At 44.3% G+C, this 20,637-nt stretch overlaps 1 protein-coding gene and 1 long non-coding RNA gene across 2 annotated transcripts; one reads left to right on the plus strand and one right to left on the minus strand.

The window, feature by feature from the left end:
* The first annotated feature begins 234 nt into the window (after positions 1-234).
* acin1a (apoptotic chromatin condensation inducer 1a) lies at positions 235-16,601 on the plus strand. Its single transcript, XM_062405055.1, has 18 exons — positions 235-404; positions 2,147-2,212; positions 2,395-2,506; positions 2,588-2,643; positions 2,779-5,670; positions 6,579-6,734; positions 6,977-7,062; positions 10,168-10,225; positions 12,156-12,195; positions 12,569-12,711; positions 12,847-12,990; positions 13,121-13,316; positions 13,622-13,767; positions 14,316-14,423; positions 14,532-14,639; positions 14,728-15,034; positions 15,123-15,223; positions 15,340-16,601. The coding sequence occupies exons 1-18, from the start codon at positions 267-269 to the stop codon at positions 15,661-15,663; spliced, it is 5,181 nt and encodes a 1,726-aa protein (XP_062261039.1). The 5' UTR covers positions 235-266; the 3' UTR covers positions 15,664-16,601.
* Positions 13,626-20,428, minus strand: LOC133968837 (uncharacterized). Its single transcript, XR_009924144.1, has 3 exons — positions 20,326-20,428; positions 14,107-14,218; positions 13,626-13,764 (listed from the first exon to the last, which is right to left on the minus strand). It is a non-coding gene; the product is annotated as an uncharacterized LOC133968837 (long non-coding RNA).
* Positions 20,429-20,637: the final 209 nt, after the last annotated feature.

Genomic DNA, 20,637 nt, shown 5'->3' on the forward strand with positions numbered 1-20,637 from the left:
AGTGTTGTGGATGCTGTGGTGGTGTCCGGTTTAAAGGTTCCGCAGATCTTTGCAAAGTTTGTTGTCTGCAAAATAAAGAGCAATCGTGAACAACATGTGTGTGGGGCCTGTTAAATGAATTTCTTTGAAAGAACATCGTGTACTTTAAATGCCGAGTACACAGTATTCGTCTGATATTTGATGAGGGGGAAGTCGTCGGTGATGACGCTGTGTGGAGGAAGGCGTTGCTCGTCGCTCTCGCTGGAAACCGACTAGAGGAACGGAAAATGGCGGACCTCGAAGACGTTACGCTGGACGGGAGACCGCTCCAGTCCCTCCGAGTGGCGGATTTGAAGGCGGCTCTGGAGGAGAGGGGGCTCTCAAAGAGCGGCCAGAAGAATGCTCTGATCAAGCGACTCAAGGGGGTGAGTCTCACTGCCGAGCCGCGCGGTGCAACGAGCTAAGGTTCCCGATGAGACGGGCTGATGCTCTCCTCAGGGCCGACAACCGAGCGCCCTCACCGCCGAGCCGCGGAGTGGAGTAGTCGCGCTCGACGACCACGAGTCGGCTGAAAAAATGCGTCGTTAGCGCATCGCTGCGGCCGAACAGTGCGTTAACCGTCCAGAATCCCACCGACCGTAGCAGGAGCGGGACTTCAGGCAACTTGGGGGCTAATTTTGAAAGTATGCGACTGGGTAATGTTGTCCTGTTAGCTCGTTAGCTGCCCCGAGCTAACGCGGTAGAGTTGAGCGGTGGCCTCAGCGTCGAGCTCGCTGCTACCGCCGCTGTGTGCGCTCCCGTTAACTGCGCCTGCCCCTGGCTGTGTCTGTGTGCGCCAGTTTAACCAGGAGTTTGACCCAAAGCCGTTATCTAACTGCAGCGCAACTTTAATCAGCTAACACTGGGTGTCCGCGTTACGTTAATACACCTAAAATGTCCCAGTGCTGCTGTGTTCCGCCAAATTCCCTACTAGTTGGAGCTAAACTGTGCCCAGGCCCATCAGCTGCCGTGGGTCCAGTATGGAGCCTGTTTGTTTACACTGCGACAGACGTTAAATCTGATCTGCTCCACAGTGCAAGTTAAGGCATCCCTTTCTCTTTAAACTGGCTACTGTTTGTCCACGGTACTCCGTCGTGTGGGAACATAGTGCTGTTTATATTTGATTGTCCACGTTAAATGTTTTCAACCCATTGCAGCTCACGTCACTCCCATCACATGTGGAATCTGAGCACCATGTTATTCATTTCAAGATGTAGGATTTATTCATAAGTGTATTCCCAGCTGTCAGACTCCGTCAGAGTTGTGAAAAGGTGGAAGTCGGGTTGCACAGACGTTTACAGGCTCTGGTGGCTCCGAAGTTGCACTGTAATTACTGGTGACATGTTGCATTGGTTTACTGTAGGGGGATTGTTTACTGTAGAGTGGAACAGAAACATGCAGAGTGAAACTGTATCAGAATGTAGTTTTAATCTGCTTTACTGGTCACCACTGTCCAAGGTTTCTGGGACATTATGTCTTTTATTGTATGAACTGTTTTGGTTTGTGCCCTAGTTTGTGGGGTGCACTGCGATGTAAAATACAATCAGCAGTGTAGGTTGGTTGCTGCGTATCTAACGCTGAGTGTACGGACAGAGATGAATGGAGACAACGAAGCGTCTGCTCAAAAACATGTAAAAAGTTTAATTGAGTTAGGTCCATTTCCACATGTGTGTTTCCCATCTCTCATTATTCTCAGTCTGTTTGGCTTTTTTTTTTATTACCACAGCTTGCCGCTTGCTTTGCCCATTAGGGTCTGATTGAGCCATGTGACCTTTACCGTGTTACTCGTCTGCTCCTGAGCGGGGAACTTTGTTGTTGACCGTACTCTTCTCCCTTTCAACATGCTATTGGTTGCTCTCTACTTTAAGATGCGTGAACAGCTAAATTCTTCAAATCTATATTCATTGAGGAAGAGATGCGGCATTGCTGAACAGTTCTTATCCCAAGCTGATTGGATGCAAGGCCCCTAGAGACTCGCAGTACTTTGCAGAGGATAGAAATGTTCTCATTATTAGACTGAATATAGTACAAACAAAGTACCATTTACATTCAGATGCACCATTTGCAGCCAGAACAACTCTGTCTGTTATTTACATTGTATCAATAAAGACTCTTGTCTCAATAACAGGCACTTATGTTGGAGAATCTTCAGAGGACCTCCACTGGTAACATTGGCCTGCAGCCAAACTCTCAGGTAACTGTCTCAGCAAAAAAATTGAATTAATTTCAAAAGCAAAATTTTATTCACATGCAATGACCTCTTGCATATAAAAGATCAGATGTGCATTGGCACAGTTCTCGGAAATGTCTGCTAATAGAATGTTTAATTGGCCTTGAAGACTTGTAGCCAATTTTGAATGATCTCTCTAAATTTAGATTGGTGAGGAAATGAGCCAGAACAGCTTTATCAAGCAGTATCTGGCTAAACAACAGGAGCTTCTGCGGCAGCGTCTGGAGAGGGAGGCCCGTGAGGCATATGACACAAATGGTAAGTGCTGTCAAGAGTTGTACTAATTTGGTCATTATGTACAACATTTTTATGATTTTATTACTTCTCTTTCATAAACAGATCAAGAGGACCATGCAGAAGTTAACAATAGTACCTCATGTCCTCCTCAAGCCCAGGTATGATATGATTTTTTTTACTTTATCAGTCACATTTTCTAACCTGTTCCACACTTTTTTCAATAATTTGCATGGAAGAACACTGGCATAGTTCTATGACAAAATAAGTCTCAGCTCCATTTCTATTCTCACCAGGATGTCACACCAGCATTGCCTGAGCAGCACAAACCACCGGGCCCCTCTGGTGGAGAGGGATTTTTTAATGAAGGGAATGATGAAGAGGGTGATAGGAACAACGAAGCCGACATGTCCAGTCCTCCTGCGTCTGGCTCTGTGGCCATGCGTGTTCCTGCTGGTGAACACCGGCCAGAGATGGGTTTTGCATCCAGTGAAGTCGCAGCTGACAGCGATGATGATGATAGTGACGAAGCAGAGGAGGATGGTGACGATGATGATTGGGACAGTGGTGCTCGAAGGAGAAATCTCAGAGAGCCAGCCAGAGTGCCCTCAAGCAGAGAGAGGTCTGGGGCATCCTGTCAACCCCAGCAGCAACACATCCCTTCCCTTTTGTCTCCACAGCTCCGCCAACCAACACCTCCACCCTCCCCGCCTCCAGAGTTATCATTCCCCTTGCCTGATACCCCTAAACAGAGTCCTCCTAGTCCAGATGTAGCTCCCCCTAGGCACTCACCCAGTACCTCCAGCTCTGGCTCCTCTAGCAGTGGCAGCCGCAGCAGCAGCCCAGAGCCACAGAGGAGTGGACATACTGAGCGCAAGCCCGGCCCACTGACCCTCCTGGCACGTAAAATGGAGTCAGAAGGTGCATTCTCAGGAGCAGGTTGGCATGGCGGTGATGTGGAAGGCGATAAGCGCGATAACAGTTCGCCTTCAGCCACATTGTTTCCAAACAGAGGGCCTCCAGAGGGTCTAGTATCTGCCATCACCCACACAGCCAACACTGCAGGCCATATGCCATTTCCCATGATTCCAGGCACAAACCAAGGTGTCACAGGGGCACATTCTGCCCATATTCAAGTACCTGTGAGTGTACTTAAAGCCACTGCGACAGGAGAGAGGGACAGACAGAGGGACTTGGAGATAGAAAGAGAAGAGCTTGAGAGGCAGAGAAAACTTGAGCAAGAGAAAGCAATGGAGTTGGAGCGGGAAAGAGCTCTTTCACTTGAGCGTGAGGAGAAGCAGAGAGCTTTGGAGAGAGAGAGAATTGAGCGACAGCAGGCCTTAGAAAGAGAGGAACGAGAAAAAGCCTTACAGATGGAGAGAGCGCTTGCTCTTGAGCGAGAGAGAAAGGAGAGGGAACTTGTCCTTGAGCGAGAGAGGCAGGAGAGGGAACTTGCTCTCGAGCGAGAGAGACAGGAGCGGGAACTAGCTTTGGCTAAAGAGAGGGAGGAACGAGAGCAAGCCTTAGCCAGAGAAAGAAAGGAGAGGGAACTTGTCCTTGAGCGAGAGAGGCAAGAGAGGGAACAACTAGCTTTGGCTATAGAGATGGAGGAGCGAGAGAAAGCCTTAGCACGAGAGAGGGCCCTGGAGCGACAGAAGGAGCTGGAAAGACAGAGGGTTCTCGAGCAAGAGCGTTTACAGAGAGAAAGGGAGGATAGGGAGAAGAGAGAGAGGGAAGAAATGGAGAGGGCTATGGAGCTAGAAAGAGCTAAGGCTTTGGAGAGGGAAAGGCAGGAGAGAGAAAGGGCAATTGAGCAGGAGAGGTTGGAGAGGGAAAGAGCTTTGGAGGCTGAGAGATGGCAGAGAATTGAAAGAGAGAAGGCTTTGGAGCAGGAAAAGTTAGAAAGGGAAAGGTTAGAGAGGGAGAAAGCCTTAGAGCATGAGAGACTAGAAAGGGAGAGAGCCCTGGAGCAAGAGAGGATAGAAAAAGAGAAAGCTTTAGAGCGGGAGAGAATTGAGAAAGAGAGAACCTTAGAGAGGGAGAGAATTGAGCGAGAGAAAGCCTTGGAGTTAGAGAGAATAGAAAGAGAAAAGGCTTTACAGCAAGAAAGGTTGGAGAGGGAGAGAGCCCTAGAGCTTGAGAGGAAGGAAAAGGAGAGAATTGAACAAGAGAGAGTATTGGAGCAAGAGAGGATAGGGAGAGAAAAGGCCCTGGAACGAGAAAGGGAGGAAAAAGAGGGAGCAGAGAGGAAGGCAGCTCTAGAGAAGGAAAGAGCTGAAAGGCTAGAGGGGGAGAAACTAGAACAGGAGCGAGCCTTAGAGAAGGAGACGAAGGAGAAAGAGAGAGCCCTAAAGGAAGAGAGGGAAAGGGCTCTTGAATGCCAACGAAAAGAAAAAGAGGAACAGGAGAAAGAGCAAGCTAGGATGGCTGAAAAGGAGAGAGAGAGTCACCTCCCTCCATCCAAACGTGGCCGTGAGATTGGTCTCATCTCCCTGCCCACTCCTCCCTCCCTCTCCACAGGACAAGCTAGGAAATTATCGACTGAGGCAGGAGCGCAGCTAGATGTCCATGCTCAAATACCACAGAGTGAAAGCCAAGCAGCAGAGTCCAGTTCACCCATGTCACCGACACCTCTGTCACAACAGTCATCATTTAAGAAGTTCCGGTTCTTAAGGGACTCTCCAATTCAGCCACAGCCTTCCTCCACTTCCATGGTTATCAAGAGGCCCAGGACCTTCTCTGACACCCCCCAGCCCCAGGCCTCACCTGTCCTCTCCCCCTCCAGTGTTGCGGAACAACAACAGCAGGAAGGACACAGGCCCTCTGCTGGACAAGAAGATCAAAAGGCGCAGATAAAACCAGAGGTTGTCGCTGGGCCACCAGGACCCACAAAGGACAAGGCTGCAAAACCCGCACCCGATGACAAAGGACAGGCAGAGTCGGTGAAGGCTGAACATGCTGCCAAGGATTCCACCCAAAAATCCAAAGTGGATGAAAGCAAGAACCGTTCAAGCCCACTAGCCCAGCGGGAGGGTAGGGATGCTAAGAAGCAAGAGAAACCAACAAGACGAAGATCAACGTCCAACGATTCCTCTTCCTCAGGGTCTGGCTCTGAGTCCTCATCATCTCGGTCCTCTAGATCGTCTGCATCTTCTCAAGAGGAAACTTCCTCCTCCAGAAATAGAAGGGTAGGTGGTCTGCCAGGATCCTCTTTTTCCTTGACAAACAATGCTTCTCATTGGATCACATTAGATATAATTTATTACACAGACTAAATCTAATTTATATTAATGTTAAGTAAAATCCAATCTGTCCAATTGACAAATTTTATTGAAATTGATAGGCGGTGGCCTGTACCCAGTATGTGTTGGGTTCATTGAGCACATTGATAGTCTCATGGTAACTTTATTGGTGTCACTTTCTACAGGGACTTAAATCATCACTTGATACAGGCAGTGGTAATCTGGCTGGTAACTTCTAACCTAACCATGAGCGGTATTGCTCGATCATAATTGGATCAAACTAGTAACATGACACATATATTTTAGAATACAGTCAATGGCATATAGCTTCAATAAAAATTAAATAAAGTGATTTACATGTATTATGGTGTTAAATGTGAAAACAAGTTCTGGTACATGTCATGTCATTTTTTTGGTACATTATTAAAGTAATGATATGGCACCATGTGCTGACCCTCTGCTTTAACGTTACATTAATTTGCTCTGATAGAAGTGGATGGATGTCAGAGTGCTATTTGACTCCTCATAGTTATTTGTATCCAGCAAAAACAAACACATGGAGGGAATTTATGTTGTGTTGTTGTTGAGCTGTGTCCTACCTCTTATATGTGTATATCCGAATGCACCATAAAGCTTCACTTTCTGGCTTTTAATGTGAAAGCACCTCTGACAGTGGGATGACGTATCTGACTTGGCCCTCAGATAAGGATAAACCTTTTGTTGAAATGCTGGTGGTCTCATCTTTTGTATCTAGCAGCTCTATTTATATCACTTTTGTATTACTCTAGTAATATCAAAGCAGAATTGTTGTGTTCATTTGTGGATAATATGTTGCTCTATTGTTTTTCTCATAGGAGGTGAAACCTGTAAGAGACGCCTCACCACCACACAGGATGACTGTGGAGATTCTTGCTGAGGGTTCTAAAGAAATCCCCGAAGCCACTCCTCTCAAAAGAGCGATATCTGGAGACATGAGTAACACAACTGCATTTGGAGACAGCCACATCAAGGTTAGTTGCTTTTAAGCTTAAACACAACAAGATTCTAAACATCCAGGACAACCATGGATATTCACATCAATCTCAACTCCTAATAAGATGGGTGTTTCCTTAAATCAAGTTATACTGCAGGCAAATCTCTTGATGGCTTCACATTTGGTATTTTTTTCCCCCTGGTGGCATTACCATAACCACCTCAATGACTTTGACATGAAGTACATCATTCCCCATTTCCTGCCCTTTCAAATCCCTAGAAACCTTTCGTTGAAGCTGCACCTGGAGAGGAGACACAAAGAAAAAGAACAGACAGTGAAAGAGAAGAGGAAAAGGACAAACACAGGTCTGGTTTTCAGTTTGGGTCTTCTGAAATACATCCTATACATTGTCTGTGTGTCAGAGTGTCCTGATGGCACTCGGTGTTGTCAGTGCCTTCCCCTTCCCTTAGAGACTATATTTGGTAATATTAGGGCTGCTCGATTATGGAAAGAATCATTATAACGATTATTTTGGACAATATCAAAATCACGATTATTTAATATGTGCCCTTATTCTGAAGTCTATGCTTTATTTTTTGAATCACTTCCGGTTCCGGTAAACACTGATTAAGGCTGCGTGTCTTATTCCTCCGTAAAACCAGGATATCGGTGCCTGGTTATTCAAACCCTTAATTATAGCAACCCTTACACTCTATGACCGACTGACCGGCGCAGAGAAATGCTGGTCCGGTCTGACTGGTCTGAACAGCCAGGCGGGAGCACGCTTGAAAATAGCAGTGCGCGGCCGCTACATGGTCTGCTGCTGCCCTCCCTGCCTTTCCACTCGTGCTGTTATTTCACCGCTGATCACCACACACACAACTTGCCTCCTTCACTTTACAGCTGCTTGAGAGTGAGAGCCAGTCAGCTGGGCCGCTGAATGCTCTCGGGGAAGGACTGAATTGCGCATGCCAAAAAAAGAGCCAAATAATCGTTTCAACTCGATTTATAGTAGTTTGGAGATCGTTTGACCCCATAATCGTAATCATGATTAAATTTCGATTAATCGAGCAGCCCTAGGTAATATACTAACCTGCTTCCATCCCTGTATAAGAAAAGATTTGTACTAAATATTAAGGGTGTTCAGATAGACCACTTGTAATAGAGTCCCTCGCTCTATCTGCAAATAAACACGTACATCACCCTGTTCGCAAAGATGGAATGTGTTTAGAAAAAAAGAAAAGGCATTTTGTTTTAACCTACCGCATCACTACTGAGCATACAGTACCGTCAGGCAGTGTGTGTTTGTGTTTTTGGTGTGGTGGATTTGACATTAGATGGGATTTTTCAGTTGCATTCAATGTAGCCTGCTCTTGCTAGCTTTTCCAGGAATACCAACCCTGGCTTTAAGGTGTTAACTTTGCAGTATGTTATTAAGTGGTAGTAATATGGATGACTATTTTAAAAATGACAGAGTCGACATTTACACATTGGAATCCACATTGACATAGGACTACCTCTCAGTTATGCACCTTGTAAAAAATAATTTCACATATCTGAACATCAGGCTTTTCCAAACCATCTAGAAGTGTTGATTTCATATTTTCCCTTCTAATAGTCACCAGACCACAACATTACTGAAATAATTATCGCAGTATATAATATAATACTCAAGCATTGTGTTAGCACATCGAGGAGGTACAGGATACCAAAGTAGTTGATCTTTCTCAGATTTCTAAAATGGGAGAGTTCATCATTATGTGAATATTGATATATTTTGTGGTGATTTTCTGTATGTAGAATACCACAGGACCCTTCTCAAAAACACTTTAAAACACATGGATTGTCTTCGGTATTGAATTTCCCATCAGGCGATTGATGAGACTGCCTTGAAGCCGGTGTGGCTGAGAAGATGCGGGTCCTTTTCAGACAGGATCTTTTTTTTTTCGTTCGTTGCAATATGGCCGTGCTCCGACGACGCTCTTAGCTGCCGTTACCGGCCTGGGTTTGTTTTTCCATCCATACGGCGGCTCAGTCCCACGGTAGACGAGGCTGTGAGCGTGGCAGGTTTGGGTTTGACAGGCGGTGCGGACATGACTGTGTGGTTCCGAGCAGAGAGGCGTCTCTGCTGAGGGGGAGGGAGGAGAGGCGGCCCGCGGCGCCGCAGTCCACCCGGCAGCTGCAGCCTGAGCGCCCGCTGCCTTTTAAACCTTGAGCCACCGAGTTCATTTTACGGTTAATTTGGGCGTGTGCGCGTCCGAGTCTGAAGATGGCCTGACAGCGTGAGGCGCGCGCTCGTTTGTCAGGTATTGTGAAGCTGCGGTGGAGCGTGTGGTCCTGGTCTGAAGGACTGCGGTGGCATGCGGTGCAGTCCTCCACTCAACGCGTGTGTGTCTGTGGTCAACTGCGTGAGATGCGTTTAAGATGCAGTTAGTTTAGCAGCACCTGGTTTCGCTCTCTCTCTCTCATGTGTGTGTTTACAAAATTGTGAATAATTGATAAGTGTATGTAAAGCCCAATAACATGATGTGTACATAATGATGTTGAAATATTGATCAATTACCAACATAGTTTGATTACACACCCTGTACACATGTTTTGAGAGGGATTACACTGCTACTGTCACATTTATTATTATACTTAAGTGTTATTTACTGTAAAAGTTCATATTTTTGTTTTTATTATTTCTAATAAGGTCCTGTGTGTAGGATTTAGGGGATTTGGCAGAAATTAAAAATATATTTACTGCTTTTTTTCCATTGGTGTATAATCACCTAGAGGTAAGAATCGGGATTTCATTACCGTAGCATTGTTTTCCATTCATTATCTATACTGTGAAGGCCCACCATATTGAAAAGTAGTCCATGCCTTAGATCCAAAATGAACAACAATGTAATTATAAATAGTAAACATTTCACACATTTGGACTTGGTGTGCTCAATGCTGTTTGTTGATGCACGTTTGTCCTCTTGCTTCCACGTGCTACTGCTATGGTCCATAACGTTTTTACCATCCGTTCTTGCAGATCTCATAGTTTCAGTTGATGTCATTCAAAGCAGTTCTTACTCTCATGCAGGAACTTATCTTTCACTCTTTAGCCTTTGTAGCTGTCACTCAGAATCTATTGTGCAGGATTGACCTCCATGCATACCACCACAAATTGAATTGGTTCTTTGGGATCTTTATATAGCTACCCAGGGAGCTGGTCCGCCACCGTTATGTTACCAGAAGGGGAGGGTGAGATGAATTCAGTTGGTTGCACTGTGCAACATCTACCACTAGGTACCACTAAACTGCTTACACTAAACCTTTTCAATTATAGATTTTAAGTCTCAGATGTGGTGTTTTGGTTTGGTAACTAGTTTTAAAAAATATATTGGGAACATAAAAAGTTCCTCTTTCGTCAGCACCAACAGTCTTCTCATCTGTTCCCTCTTTTCTTGTTGATGTGTCTGTGTCCCACTACGCAGGCAGGTGAAGGAGACTGGCATGGCAGAGTCAGAGAAGCTTCAAGAGAACAGCGAGGAGGTAAGGCACCTGAAGAACCACAAATCATGTCGGTCCGCAAAGCGGTCAGCAGCTGAGGATGTAGATGGATGGACCCATTTGAGTCTTTATAGTTGCTTTTCTGTTATTCGCACAGCTTTTTGTTGGTCTTGATATAATTCACTATAGCTCATTTTAATACATTAAATAACATTTATTACGCTTATATTCTTCGTTGGGAATCTTTGCTTATGATTTAACAAACTCTAGTCAGATGGCAATGAGCCAATTTCACTATTATTAAAAAATTTAAATGAGAAATTACTTTTAGTTCCTTTCGCTGTTTTTAAAACCTTTTGTTGACACTGTCCTAGGCAGAAACAGCAAGGGTGTTTTCTCACTGTGGCTGATGTTTAAACCCCAAATGATTGCTTTGTTATAAAGGTGCTCATGCCTCTTCCATTGCCCATTTTGGTTACCTGCAAACTACCTCTGCCACTACCACTTCTACTTCTACTTCTACTACTGCTACTACTGCTGCACCTGTTCCACTGTCCAGAGTTGACCACAACTAAGCCTGGGAGGCTGCACTGCAGAGGAACACTCAAACAAACTCAACCAAAGCTTCCTCTTTTTCATGGATATGTCTGGCAAGAGCTATAGATCGGACCAGAAGATGCAGAGTGGGGGTTGGCCAGTCAATTTGGCCCCACTCTCTTCAACTTCTATGAACTTACATGACTTGGTGACCTTAAAACCAACCTGCAGAAGAGACAGCAGTAAAGGACATGTGCTCACACGAAGTCAAGGCTGATGTGAAATTTTGACTTTTAACCCACTTGCAATGAAATGTGGGATGTAAGGAAATCTCATTTTACGTGGATGGTGAACCGTTACATACAACAGACATTTGGAATTTGTTAATCTGTTCGATTGGCATTCAGATTGCACCAGCAAATTCCCATCTTGGATTTTAAATATGTTTTAATCAAGGCCCAAAGCTTGTGTCTGGACTCGATGGACTTGCCTTTTTTGGGATCTGAAGATGGACTTATCGTTTAGGCCCCTTCAACAACCCTTGTGATGTGTAGGGTGAAGTAACTGGTCCCCAAACAACAGAACATGAGAATCAAAGTTCTGGATCATTGTGCACAGTGACTATTGAAACCACTCATCTGGTCCGCTGCTGCTTCTATATCTTTAAAGGACTAATGGCAAAACATCTGAGGATGACCGCTCTGGCCAAAAGCTTCTAAGTCCCTACCCAAATGAACTATTGCACCCATCCTGCCAGCCAACCAGCTTTCAGATTTCCATCCAAACATCTCAGCCACCTTTGATTGGACCCTTGTTGCCTAGATACAGTACATGCAGTCGTGATTGGGCCATATCCAAACCAGTAAGGATCAGGTGTCAGTGGTACCAGGGGTTAAATAGATGTTTATTCAATGCTAAATTTCATAGTTATTTTGAAAATGCTTAGTTTCCAGTTTTTAAATGCTGATCTTAGTGGTTGCTGTGGTTTTAATCCAAAATCTTCTAAAACTTCTCTGAAAATTCTTGGCCTTGCTGTGTCTATTCAGATACAAAGTTTTAAAATAACAAATTTTTTGCAGTTGGATTTAAACTGCAGTATTTACACCAGATCATTGTTTGATGGAGACTGCAACTACAGTTTACTCTTAAAAAAAGACAGTTATTTTCAGGAATGTATAGTTGTAGATGATCAACATATTATTAATTATGGTATATAGCTAACTTGGCGCCATTAGTAGACTTGAATTAAGATAAGACCCTGCACAGCAGTTTCTTTAATTCACTTTCAGTCCCTACATTTCCCCCTCTCTATTATTGTTCCAGCTTTCCTCCAACCTGCCCATGAATATTTGTACTTATCCACATTGTCTGTGTCTGCCTCTCACCTCTCCCGTGCGTTTTGGCTTTTTTTTTCTTTTTTTATCTTGTGTTTCAGACACCAAAGGCCTTCTCAGCCCGTAAGATCTCTATTAGCAGTGAGTACTCCACCAGCTTGCTGTCTTCTTTTTCAGTATATGTCTCTGACTGAAAAGTTTTCGTATCATGTAATTATGTATAGACTTGTTGGTAAACTCAAGTGTGCTTGACTGGGAAGTGAACGGATATTCCTTATATGGTTTGTGGTCAAATCAGTTTAAAATTCCACTTGCAATTTGTTCAAAGCTTGGTGACCAAGGTGACAAGTCTAATGTGTATTAAATGCATAATTAATCTGTAGGGGAAATCCTCTGTATTTAAAAAGTATGCCATCAAAACACTATTGTGTGCATGTTGTAAAAGTTTATGGGAATTAATTGGTTGGTTCATTTATTAGTTTTGTCTGTTTTTTTTCACCCTCGTCAATGCTAGGCAACAAATTGTCGCCAGGCCCTGGAAGTGTGGAGGGAGAGCAAGAGTCTGGGGCTGCGGCCGGTCGCAAGAGGCGGTGGGGATCCAGCACAGCTGTCACTGCCAAGAAGCCTTCCATCAGCATCACCACAGACTCACTGAAGGTACTTGCAGCATGTAACAATGTTTTTATGCTGTGGTTGCCATTTATGCATTTGTGGATGGCAAGATGAACCGTATGTTGTTTTATTTTTTGTGGTGAATATAATGCTTGATAACTCACATAATCTTTGCGTTAGTCTCTGATCCCAGACATCCGACCATGTCTTGGTCAAGAGGCAATAGTGGATCTGCACCCAGAGGAAGCTGTCCTCTCTGGGGTTGAGGATGAAGAGAGGGAACGCTCTGACCAGGACCTTCAAATCCGTCGCACTGTCACACAGGTCGGTCTTCAAATTCATTGATTGAATGCCAGATAAGGAGCTTTCTTAACTGTGAAATGTGCTTATCAGGAACGTCTGACATTACGTTTTTTATTGAGAAATGCTATGTTGATCCCTTCCTTTATTGCAGGTGGTGCACTTGGAGAGCAAGGAGAACGGGCAGAAAGAGGTGAAGAGGAGCAGACATGAGGATCTGGAGGAGGAAGATCTACAGGAAGAGAAAGACAGAGAAATGACGCTTGAAGAGAAGATGGATGACTCATTTCCTGGAGCAGTGGAAACCCAATCACCATCACATACAGGCCATGATGTAGAAATCAACACTGGTAATATAACCATCACAAACTGTCTCATCCAGTTAGTTAGGTCAATTACAATAAAGTCCTGAAAATCTGTTTTCTTTCATCTAATTATAGTAACCGTACATAATCTACATGCTATACTTCACATGCTGCAGTTTCCTCATTTAAGTATAGGCAACAAATCAGGACCAGATTTCTCTTATAGATTTTTTTTAAGTATTTATTTTAAAAACTTAATTAGAAAACAGTAAAGAAAGTACCGGTGCCATTGCCTAATAAGCACTATAAAGACGCTAGTTTTGACTTTTTCCCCACTGTCTATATTCTAGTGACCCCCAGCGACACCCTCATTCGTCGCTCCATCAGCCAGCAGAAAACGGGTGTCTCCATCACAATTGATGACCCCGTCCGCGCGTCCCAGCAGCCTTCACCGCCTCGTGGCAAAGTCTCCAACATAGTTCATGTCTGCAACCTGGTGAGATAACACTCGACTACTCATGCATATTTTGGTCATTTATTTTTTTATTTTCATTTTTTTGTCTTTCTTTATATGGAATTTAATCTCTTGTATCTCAGTAATGCAGGTTTTATGTTACTTACCTGGTTTGGAGATGACTAGAATTTGTATCATAAGAAGATCAAGATACCTAACTAGGAATTAACCAATTTTACCATAACCGTGGTTTTTTAAACGTAAGAATTGTATCAGTTGTCACAAGCCTAATTAGCTTAAGCCAACTGATCTGACTTGCCATTGGAATTTGAAATGGTAAACACAATGATCAACTCCAGCTAAGAATGAAAAGGTGCTTACCACATATCCAGGTGGCTTTGGAAAACATAGTTGGTTGATGGGAGAACACTCTCACGTTGGGAGCACTGGCAGAAATCCGGCAACATTGGTGGGCACTTCCCCTTGGCAATGTCTGCAGTGGAGCGTAAATGAAGATACTAATAAAATCAACGCTTGTTATTTTGCTCACACAATCAATCGTTGTGTAATTGCTCTATTATGTTCTTTAGGTGCGGCCATTCACTTTGGGACAACTGAAGGAGTTGCTCAGCCGAACAGGCACCTTGGTGGAGGACAGCTTTTGGATTGATAAAATCAAGTCTCACTGCTATGTCACTGTGAGTTACTAAAAGCATGTTATTGTGCTGTAGGTCTGAAGCATTTTTTGTTACCGGTGGATGTTTTTTTTCTATCTCATGGAGCCTCTGTCTTCTATCTGTGTTTAGTACTCGTGCTCTGAGGAGGCTGTTGCCACACGGGAAGCTCTTCATGGAGTGAAATGGCCTCAGAGCAACCCAAAAGTCCTTAGTGTGGACTTCTGCCAGCAAGATGAGGTAAGACTTCATTACTAATGGCCTGTATTTGTCTGTTGGGCCCAAAATGTTCAGTCATCTGTAGACTGAGAACATCTCTACTTTGTAGCTGGACTTCCACAAAGGCCTGGTCATAGCCGACAGAACTGGAGCAGAGGAACAGGGGCCTGGTACTGGTCGTGGTCGAACATCAGGCCTTCCCTCTCTCCTCCCTGAGCGAGACCAGTGGGCTGAGCGTGAGCGGGAAATGGAGCGCCGGGAGAGGGCCAAAGCAGAGCGGGAGTGGGATCGGGACAAGGTCAAAGAATTCGGCAAACCCGGGTCAGAGAAGGAGGGAGGTCCTAGAAGGTCGCGCTCCCGAGAAAGAAAACGTAAAGAGAGGGGAAAGAGCAAAGAGAAAAAGACTGAAAAAAAGGGTAGGTACATGCAGACGTGGCATACGACTGTATATGCATTAGAATAAAATAGACCTATGTTTATCATTGTGTCTGTTTTCTCTTGCAGAGAAAGCAGCTGAGGATCCTCCAGCAAAGATGCTTGATGACCTGTTCCGAAAAACTAAAGCAGCTCCTTGCATATACTGGCTTCCACTTACCGATGAACAGGTGAGACACAAACAAGTTTATACGGTTTACTTGCTTCTCATGAATAACTTCAACACACAACCTAGTTATTTAATTCAATGCAAGACTTAAAATCTCCCACATTTTCTTCATTTTAGTTTATCCAGCGAGAAACTGCCAGAGCAGACCGGGCGAAGGAGCGAGAGAAACGGAGGAAGGAGCAAGAGGAGGAGGAAGAGAAAAAAAGGGAAGAAGAACGAAAAGAGAGGATGAAAGCTGGAGGTGGAACAACAGGAGACCGGAGTGAGGGTGAGAAGGACAAGGAAAGAGACAGAGGTAGAGACAGAGACAGGGACAGGGAGAGGGAGAGGGAAAATGATAAACGCAGGGATGGCTTCAGAAGGCAGGGGGGCGGTGGGGCAGGTGGCGGCAGCAGCCGACGCTCACGCAGCCGCAGTGACCCGCGAGAAAGGCGGCGCTAACAGCCTATCACCTGATGGAACTGTCCTAGAGCCCCCCCCCCCCCACTTCCATTTGCCTTTCACTACATGTACTTTGTTACAACTAATACCCAACAGAGGACCAACTGATGTCGTCACCATCTCTCAAATTGTCACCTTTTCTAGAGCACATCTGCACCCACACACAGTCTTGCTTAAAGGGGACCATGTTTTTGGCAGTGTTGTTTCCCAGAGTGCTGTACGTCTTGCTCTTGTCGAGGTTTGATATTTTGTTCCCACTAGATTTGCCTCTCTCTCATTTTTCTTCTTTTTTCTTTTGACAGCATAGCAGTATGGCACACTGGGTGATTTTGATTATTTCCCTCAATGTTACCCACTTACCCCAAATTGTAGGTGCCAATTCTGATTTGCAATCAGTTGTTGTTGCCTCTGTGTTTTTACACTTTATTTGGATGAAGAATCCTGTTGTTGCTGCATGTAATTCAAGGCTCTCGTTGCCAGTCCTGCCCACAGAGGAAACTCAGCCCTTTGTGCAGAGGTGTTTGGCATTTTGTACAGACATAAAGAGAGAGCTCAAAATCAAGTCTTTAAATGAGGCAGCTCTGGGATATTTTTGGACAGGTCTGGAATAACTATTCAGGCAATGAAATGTTCGTCTCTCCCTTTGCTTAGTGACAGAAATGAGACGAATCTGTGTGTGAGAGAGTCCTGATCATGTCCTTATTGCTTCTCTTCCTCCTCCCATCTTTCCTCCTCTTCCTCCAGTTATCTTAGCCTGTCATGTTCATACAGGCTCAAGAACGGAGGTCGCATTATAAGTTTTCTCAACATTGGTTTTAAAATTGTTTTTTAATTGTAATTTTTCATTAAGTACAAAGGTTTGTTTTCATTTTTTATTTTCTTTGAGTACGCCTATCAGTGGTGAATGTACAAATAATAAAAATTGAAGTTTGAAATTATTGTAATGTTTTTTCATTGTTCTTGGGAAGGGTATAGCCATCTAGATAGATACTGGGAACAGCTTAGTTTGGGCTAAGTACACAAAAAGTTAAATCGGTGGTTGCATATAGAATCCACAAGGTGTCAGTCATACAACATTGTGGCTCGGCTCAGCCATGACACTTGACAAGGAGAAAGGGTTCATGCAGTCAAATGAATTTCTGAATATGACAGGGAATATTATACATGTACAGCCTGCTAAAAACGTTAGTATTCTCAATCCTGGTAAATGCCACTTTTCCTCATCGTAATGACTAATGGGATTTTCTTTCAATTAACAGCTTTGTGGTTTTTGGGAGTGTTGACTCTCTTCCCCATCTCTATGCGTCCCCCACCCTTTTCTTATCTCAGTCCATAATACATCATATATTTGCCCTCTTCTGTTGCCTTGTTCCACCTCTGCAGTCTTGACGTTCATCCTGCAGAGCTCAGCAGGGCTTCTATGTAATTACAGCCCTATGGTCGCTGAGCATAACATTTTTCCGCCCTGATGCAACTTAGTGTGTGTGGACTCTGTGTGGACCAGTGCATCCTTATCCCTGGCATCTCTCTGGCTGCCCCAGAACACATTTATAAGTCCACCCTAGTTGGAATCAGAGCCAGAGAGAAAGACGTCTTCCATCTCTAATGACTGTTTCCAGTTCCCTGATGATAGTTTGACGATGAGAAAAAGCTTATATGTCGTCTTGAGCTTTTACCAGACAGTTTTTGAAGATTGAAACCTGAGGGGCTGGTGAAACAATAACTGTTGACATGTAGGATCCAGTCTTTTTTTAAACTAAATGCCACTGTCAATAAACCTACAACAAAGTTTTTTCAAAATCATTTTGAGAATAAAAAAAAACAAGTGCAGCAGTAATCATTTCGCCCAATTCTACCTTATCTGTGGAATGGATAAACTATATTATTGTGACTTTAATGTGGGACTAGAGGAATAGTTATTTAGTTTAAAAAATGTATTAAATGGACGGAAATATAGGCTGGCAGAGTTAGATGCTAACCTTTGGCGCTTGTTAGTTTGTAGTGGGTTAAGAGCATGTTCACCCAGGTGTCACGTTTTTATCAATGCTGATCAACACTGGAATAGATAAAAACCTGTTTCTTCTGCTGAGTCTTTTGACCTGGGGGTGAATGAAGATTAAATCCATTCCCATTACTGACAAATGCTTTATGTAAGTGGGGTTTCTTTTTATCATTGGAAAAGGTGCGTAATAGATTTACAATTGAATCTTCAAAGGATGGTAAAGATGTGAAGTACTGGTCCCACCAAAGCGGACAAACAAGGCTCTATGAGGGGTTAATTTGGCGCCAGGTCTAAAAATTCAAAAAAAAATCTGTTGCGCCCATCCTAGATATATTTCAACAGCTGTTCTGCCCACTGCTGCTTAGACCCAGGATCAGCTCTTACTAGTTCAACTTATGAACAGGAAGGCCATTGCTGTTCCTGCCAGATCTAACGTGGAGCAGCTGGGCAGCTCTGTGACCACAGATATAGAGATGACACAAAACCATGTTCCCGCAGTTACAGGTTTTTCTTTAACAAAACATCTGGTGACAGCTGGAGGACCACCTGTGCCTGGTGCAGGGCTCAGGTCAGCGGTGAAGACGTCCATGATCCGACAGTCAGCGGAGCAAAGCCTCTCCTAATGCTGATGAGTGGGCAGAAAAGACCATGTGTTTTTGCTTTGTAAGCAGCTCCCCCCTCCCTTGACTTTACCTCCCCACTTCTCTGCCCTGCCCACCACGCAGGTCTTTGTGTCCACTCCTGTTGGGAACTGAGTCCCTCTAAGCTCTGATTTCAAGGACTACCTCTGATGTGGGCCTTCTGATCTCTTCATGTCTCACTGACTTTTCCTCTTACTCTCTGACTTGGGAGTTTTCCTGCTGTCTGTCTCCTATCTTCCCATGGCTGTTATGGATTTCATTTTATATCGATAGCGAAGGGAAGCTGGACTGTGTCATGCAAAAGATGAGAGAAGATTTTGGAGAAATGATGAATTACAGCAGTATCTGTCTTAGCACTCCTTAAACGTCCCTTGATATATACACACCCTTCCCCCTCCTCTTTCGGTCACCCCTCTCTTTTCTTCCCCCTCCTCTTCTTTTCGATGACATGTATGTGCTTATGGAAACCAGATGTGGCCTGTTGCGATGGAAGAGTTGGTGAGGGGAGGAAAAAAAACAAGCACGAGGTTGTGTTACTTCATTAACAAGCTGCAGGAGAGGGTTAGGAGGAAGAAGAATGAGTTCAGGGATCTTGCTTCTTGTGGTCTCAAGAGTTCAGACAGGGACTGTACGTATATTTAGATTTCAGATGAAATGTGCCCACTATCCTGCTGAGGCCTGGGGCAGAGCAGGGGGGTTTCCTTTGCGGATATGGCTGGGTCAGGGTGAGGGGAGCTGTGCTTGTGGAAGCTGAATCAGCATCTCCTTTGATGGAGCTGTTTTCCTGCGGGGTTTGTAAGACTTGTGAAGGTTTGAAAAGAAGGACAAACCAAGGAGGTTGGGATTGTTCAACTTCCTTCCACCTGTACTCTTTTTCACCCACACAATACCCCTCTCTGGCATTTAAGAGACCGCTCCCCCCTGCACCACACCCAATACGAACTGCAGAAATTGTGGCGAACGCAACGAAACCAGACATGTATGACTGATAGCTTGAAGCAGATTCAGCACTGAGGGGGCAGAGACGAGCAAAACTGCACGACTAAGAAAACAACGATCGCAAACCAAACATTTGCTGGGAGACATGATGATGCAGAGAAAAGCTGAGATTGGGGCACTCGAGAAACTGTTAAGTAATGGGGGGAAATTGTTTTCCATGCACATCTCCATGTGTAGCTAAATGGAATAATAAGATTCAGCCAGAATGGAAAATGCATTAGGTATTGATCCCATGGGAGAGGGCACTACATAAAAATTGTGTGTGTGTATGTGTGTGTGTGTGTGCGTGTGTCTATAAGAGAGAGACCGTGAGATAGCAGCAGCTCAGAAATACCATGCTACTTAGCACATGAATAGAGGTCAAACTTTGAGGTTTGACCTTTTCACAATATTTACGTCATTATGTCACAGCAGGAAGCACACAGGTTTAAATCAGTAAACAATGACTGCATTCCATTTACAGTGTATCTGGCAGTTTCAGGGTACTGATATTAAACCTGCTGGGTTTATTGGGGTCATTGCATTGAATAGAGACATTTTTGTTTGTCTACTCCTGTGCTTTTCCTGTCCACGATCTGCCATTGCTGTATTGTTTCTGCAGTTTTTAAATGCCCCCCACCATACACACATTTGAAAATACTTTATAAGTCGCAGAGGAGACAGCACATGCTTTGTGCATGTGTGTGTACACGTGCACAAACACAGGTTTGCACAGCTATCCTCCCAGGACTTTGCACCGTGGACAGCTTAACTATCACCTTACCCTAAACTTAACCAGGACATCATAAATCAAATTATGAAAAAGTAATATCTGCCTCATAAGGACCAGGCTTTGGTATCAGTGAGGAAAACACACACAAACAAGCATTATACAAATATCAAAGTCGTCTCTTGACACTTAGCAATAGCAAATATAGCATAAGCATATTTGTAAAAAACAAGTCCATCAAAATGCATTATTGGGTGCATTATGAAGCTGGGCAACTGTGACCCACATGGTAGAGTGAGTTGTCCACTAACCTGAAGGACAGGCCGGTGGTTCGATGTCTGATTGCCGAAGTGTCCTCGGGGCAGTTACCCTGAATTGCTGCGATGTCTGTCTGTCAGGATGTGTGATAAAAAAGTCCAGCTTGTAATAGCTGTGTGTGAATGTGACCTGGAGTGCAAAGTGCTTAAAGTGGTCACCAGGATTGCGAAAGTCCCATGTCGAAGCAGCCCATTTACCCTGTTATATGTAAGTTGGAAAATTACCTGATGGTGCATGCTTTTAAAGTTGTCAGATGGCCACATAATAAATAGGATCTTCTTGAACAGATGAATGTGAACATGCAG

This window comes from Platichthys flesus, chromosome 14, assembly GCF_949316205.1.
Source record: "Platichthys flesus chromosome 14, fPlaFle2.1, whole genome shotgun sequence".
Classification (NCBI taxonomy): Eukaryota; Metazoa; Chordata; class Actinopteri; order Pleuronectiformes; family Pleuronectidae; genus Platichthys; species Platichthys flesus.

Bases quoted from the DNA above. Each gene is read 5' to 3' on its own strand.
- acin1a (XM_062405055.1), top strand. From the start codon at position 267: ATGGCGGACCTCGAAGACGTTACGCTGGACGGGAGACCGCTCCAGTCC. The intron at 405-2,146 runs GTGAGTCTCACT...TCTCAATAACAG, and splicing joins TGATCAAGCGACTCAAGGGG to GCACTTATGTTGGAGAATCT. The intron at 12,712-12,846 runs GTACTTGCAGCA...TCTTTGCGTTAG, and splicing joins TCACCACAGACTCACTGAAG to TCTCTGATCCCAGACATCCG.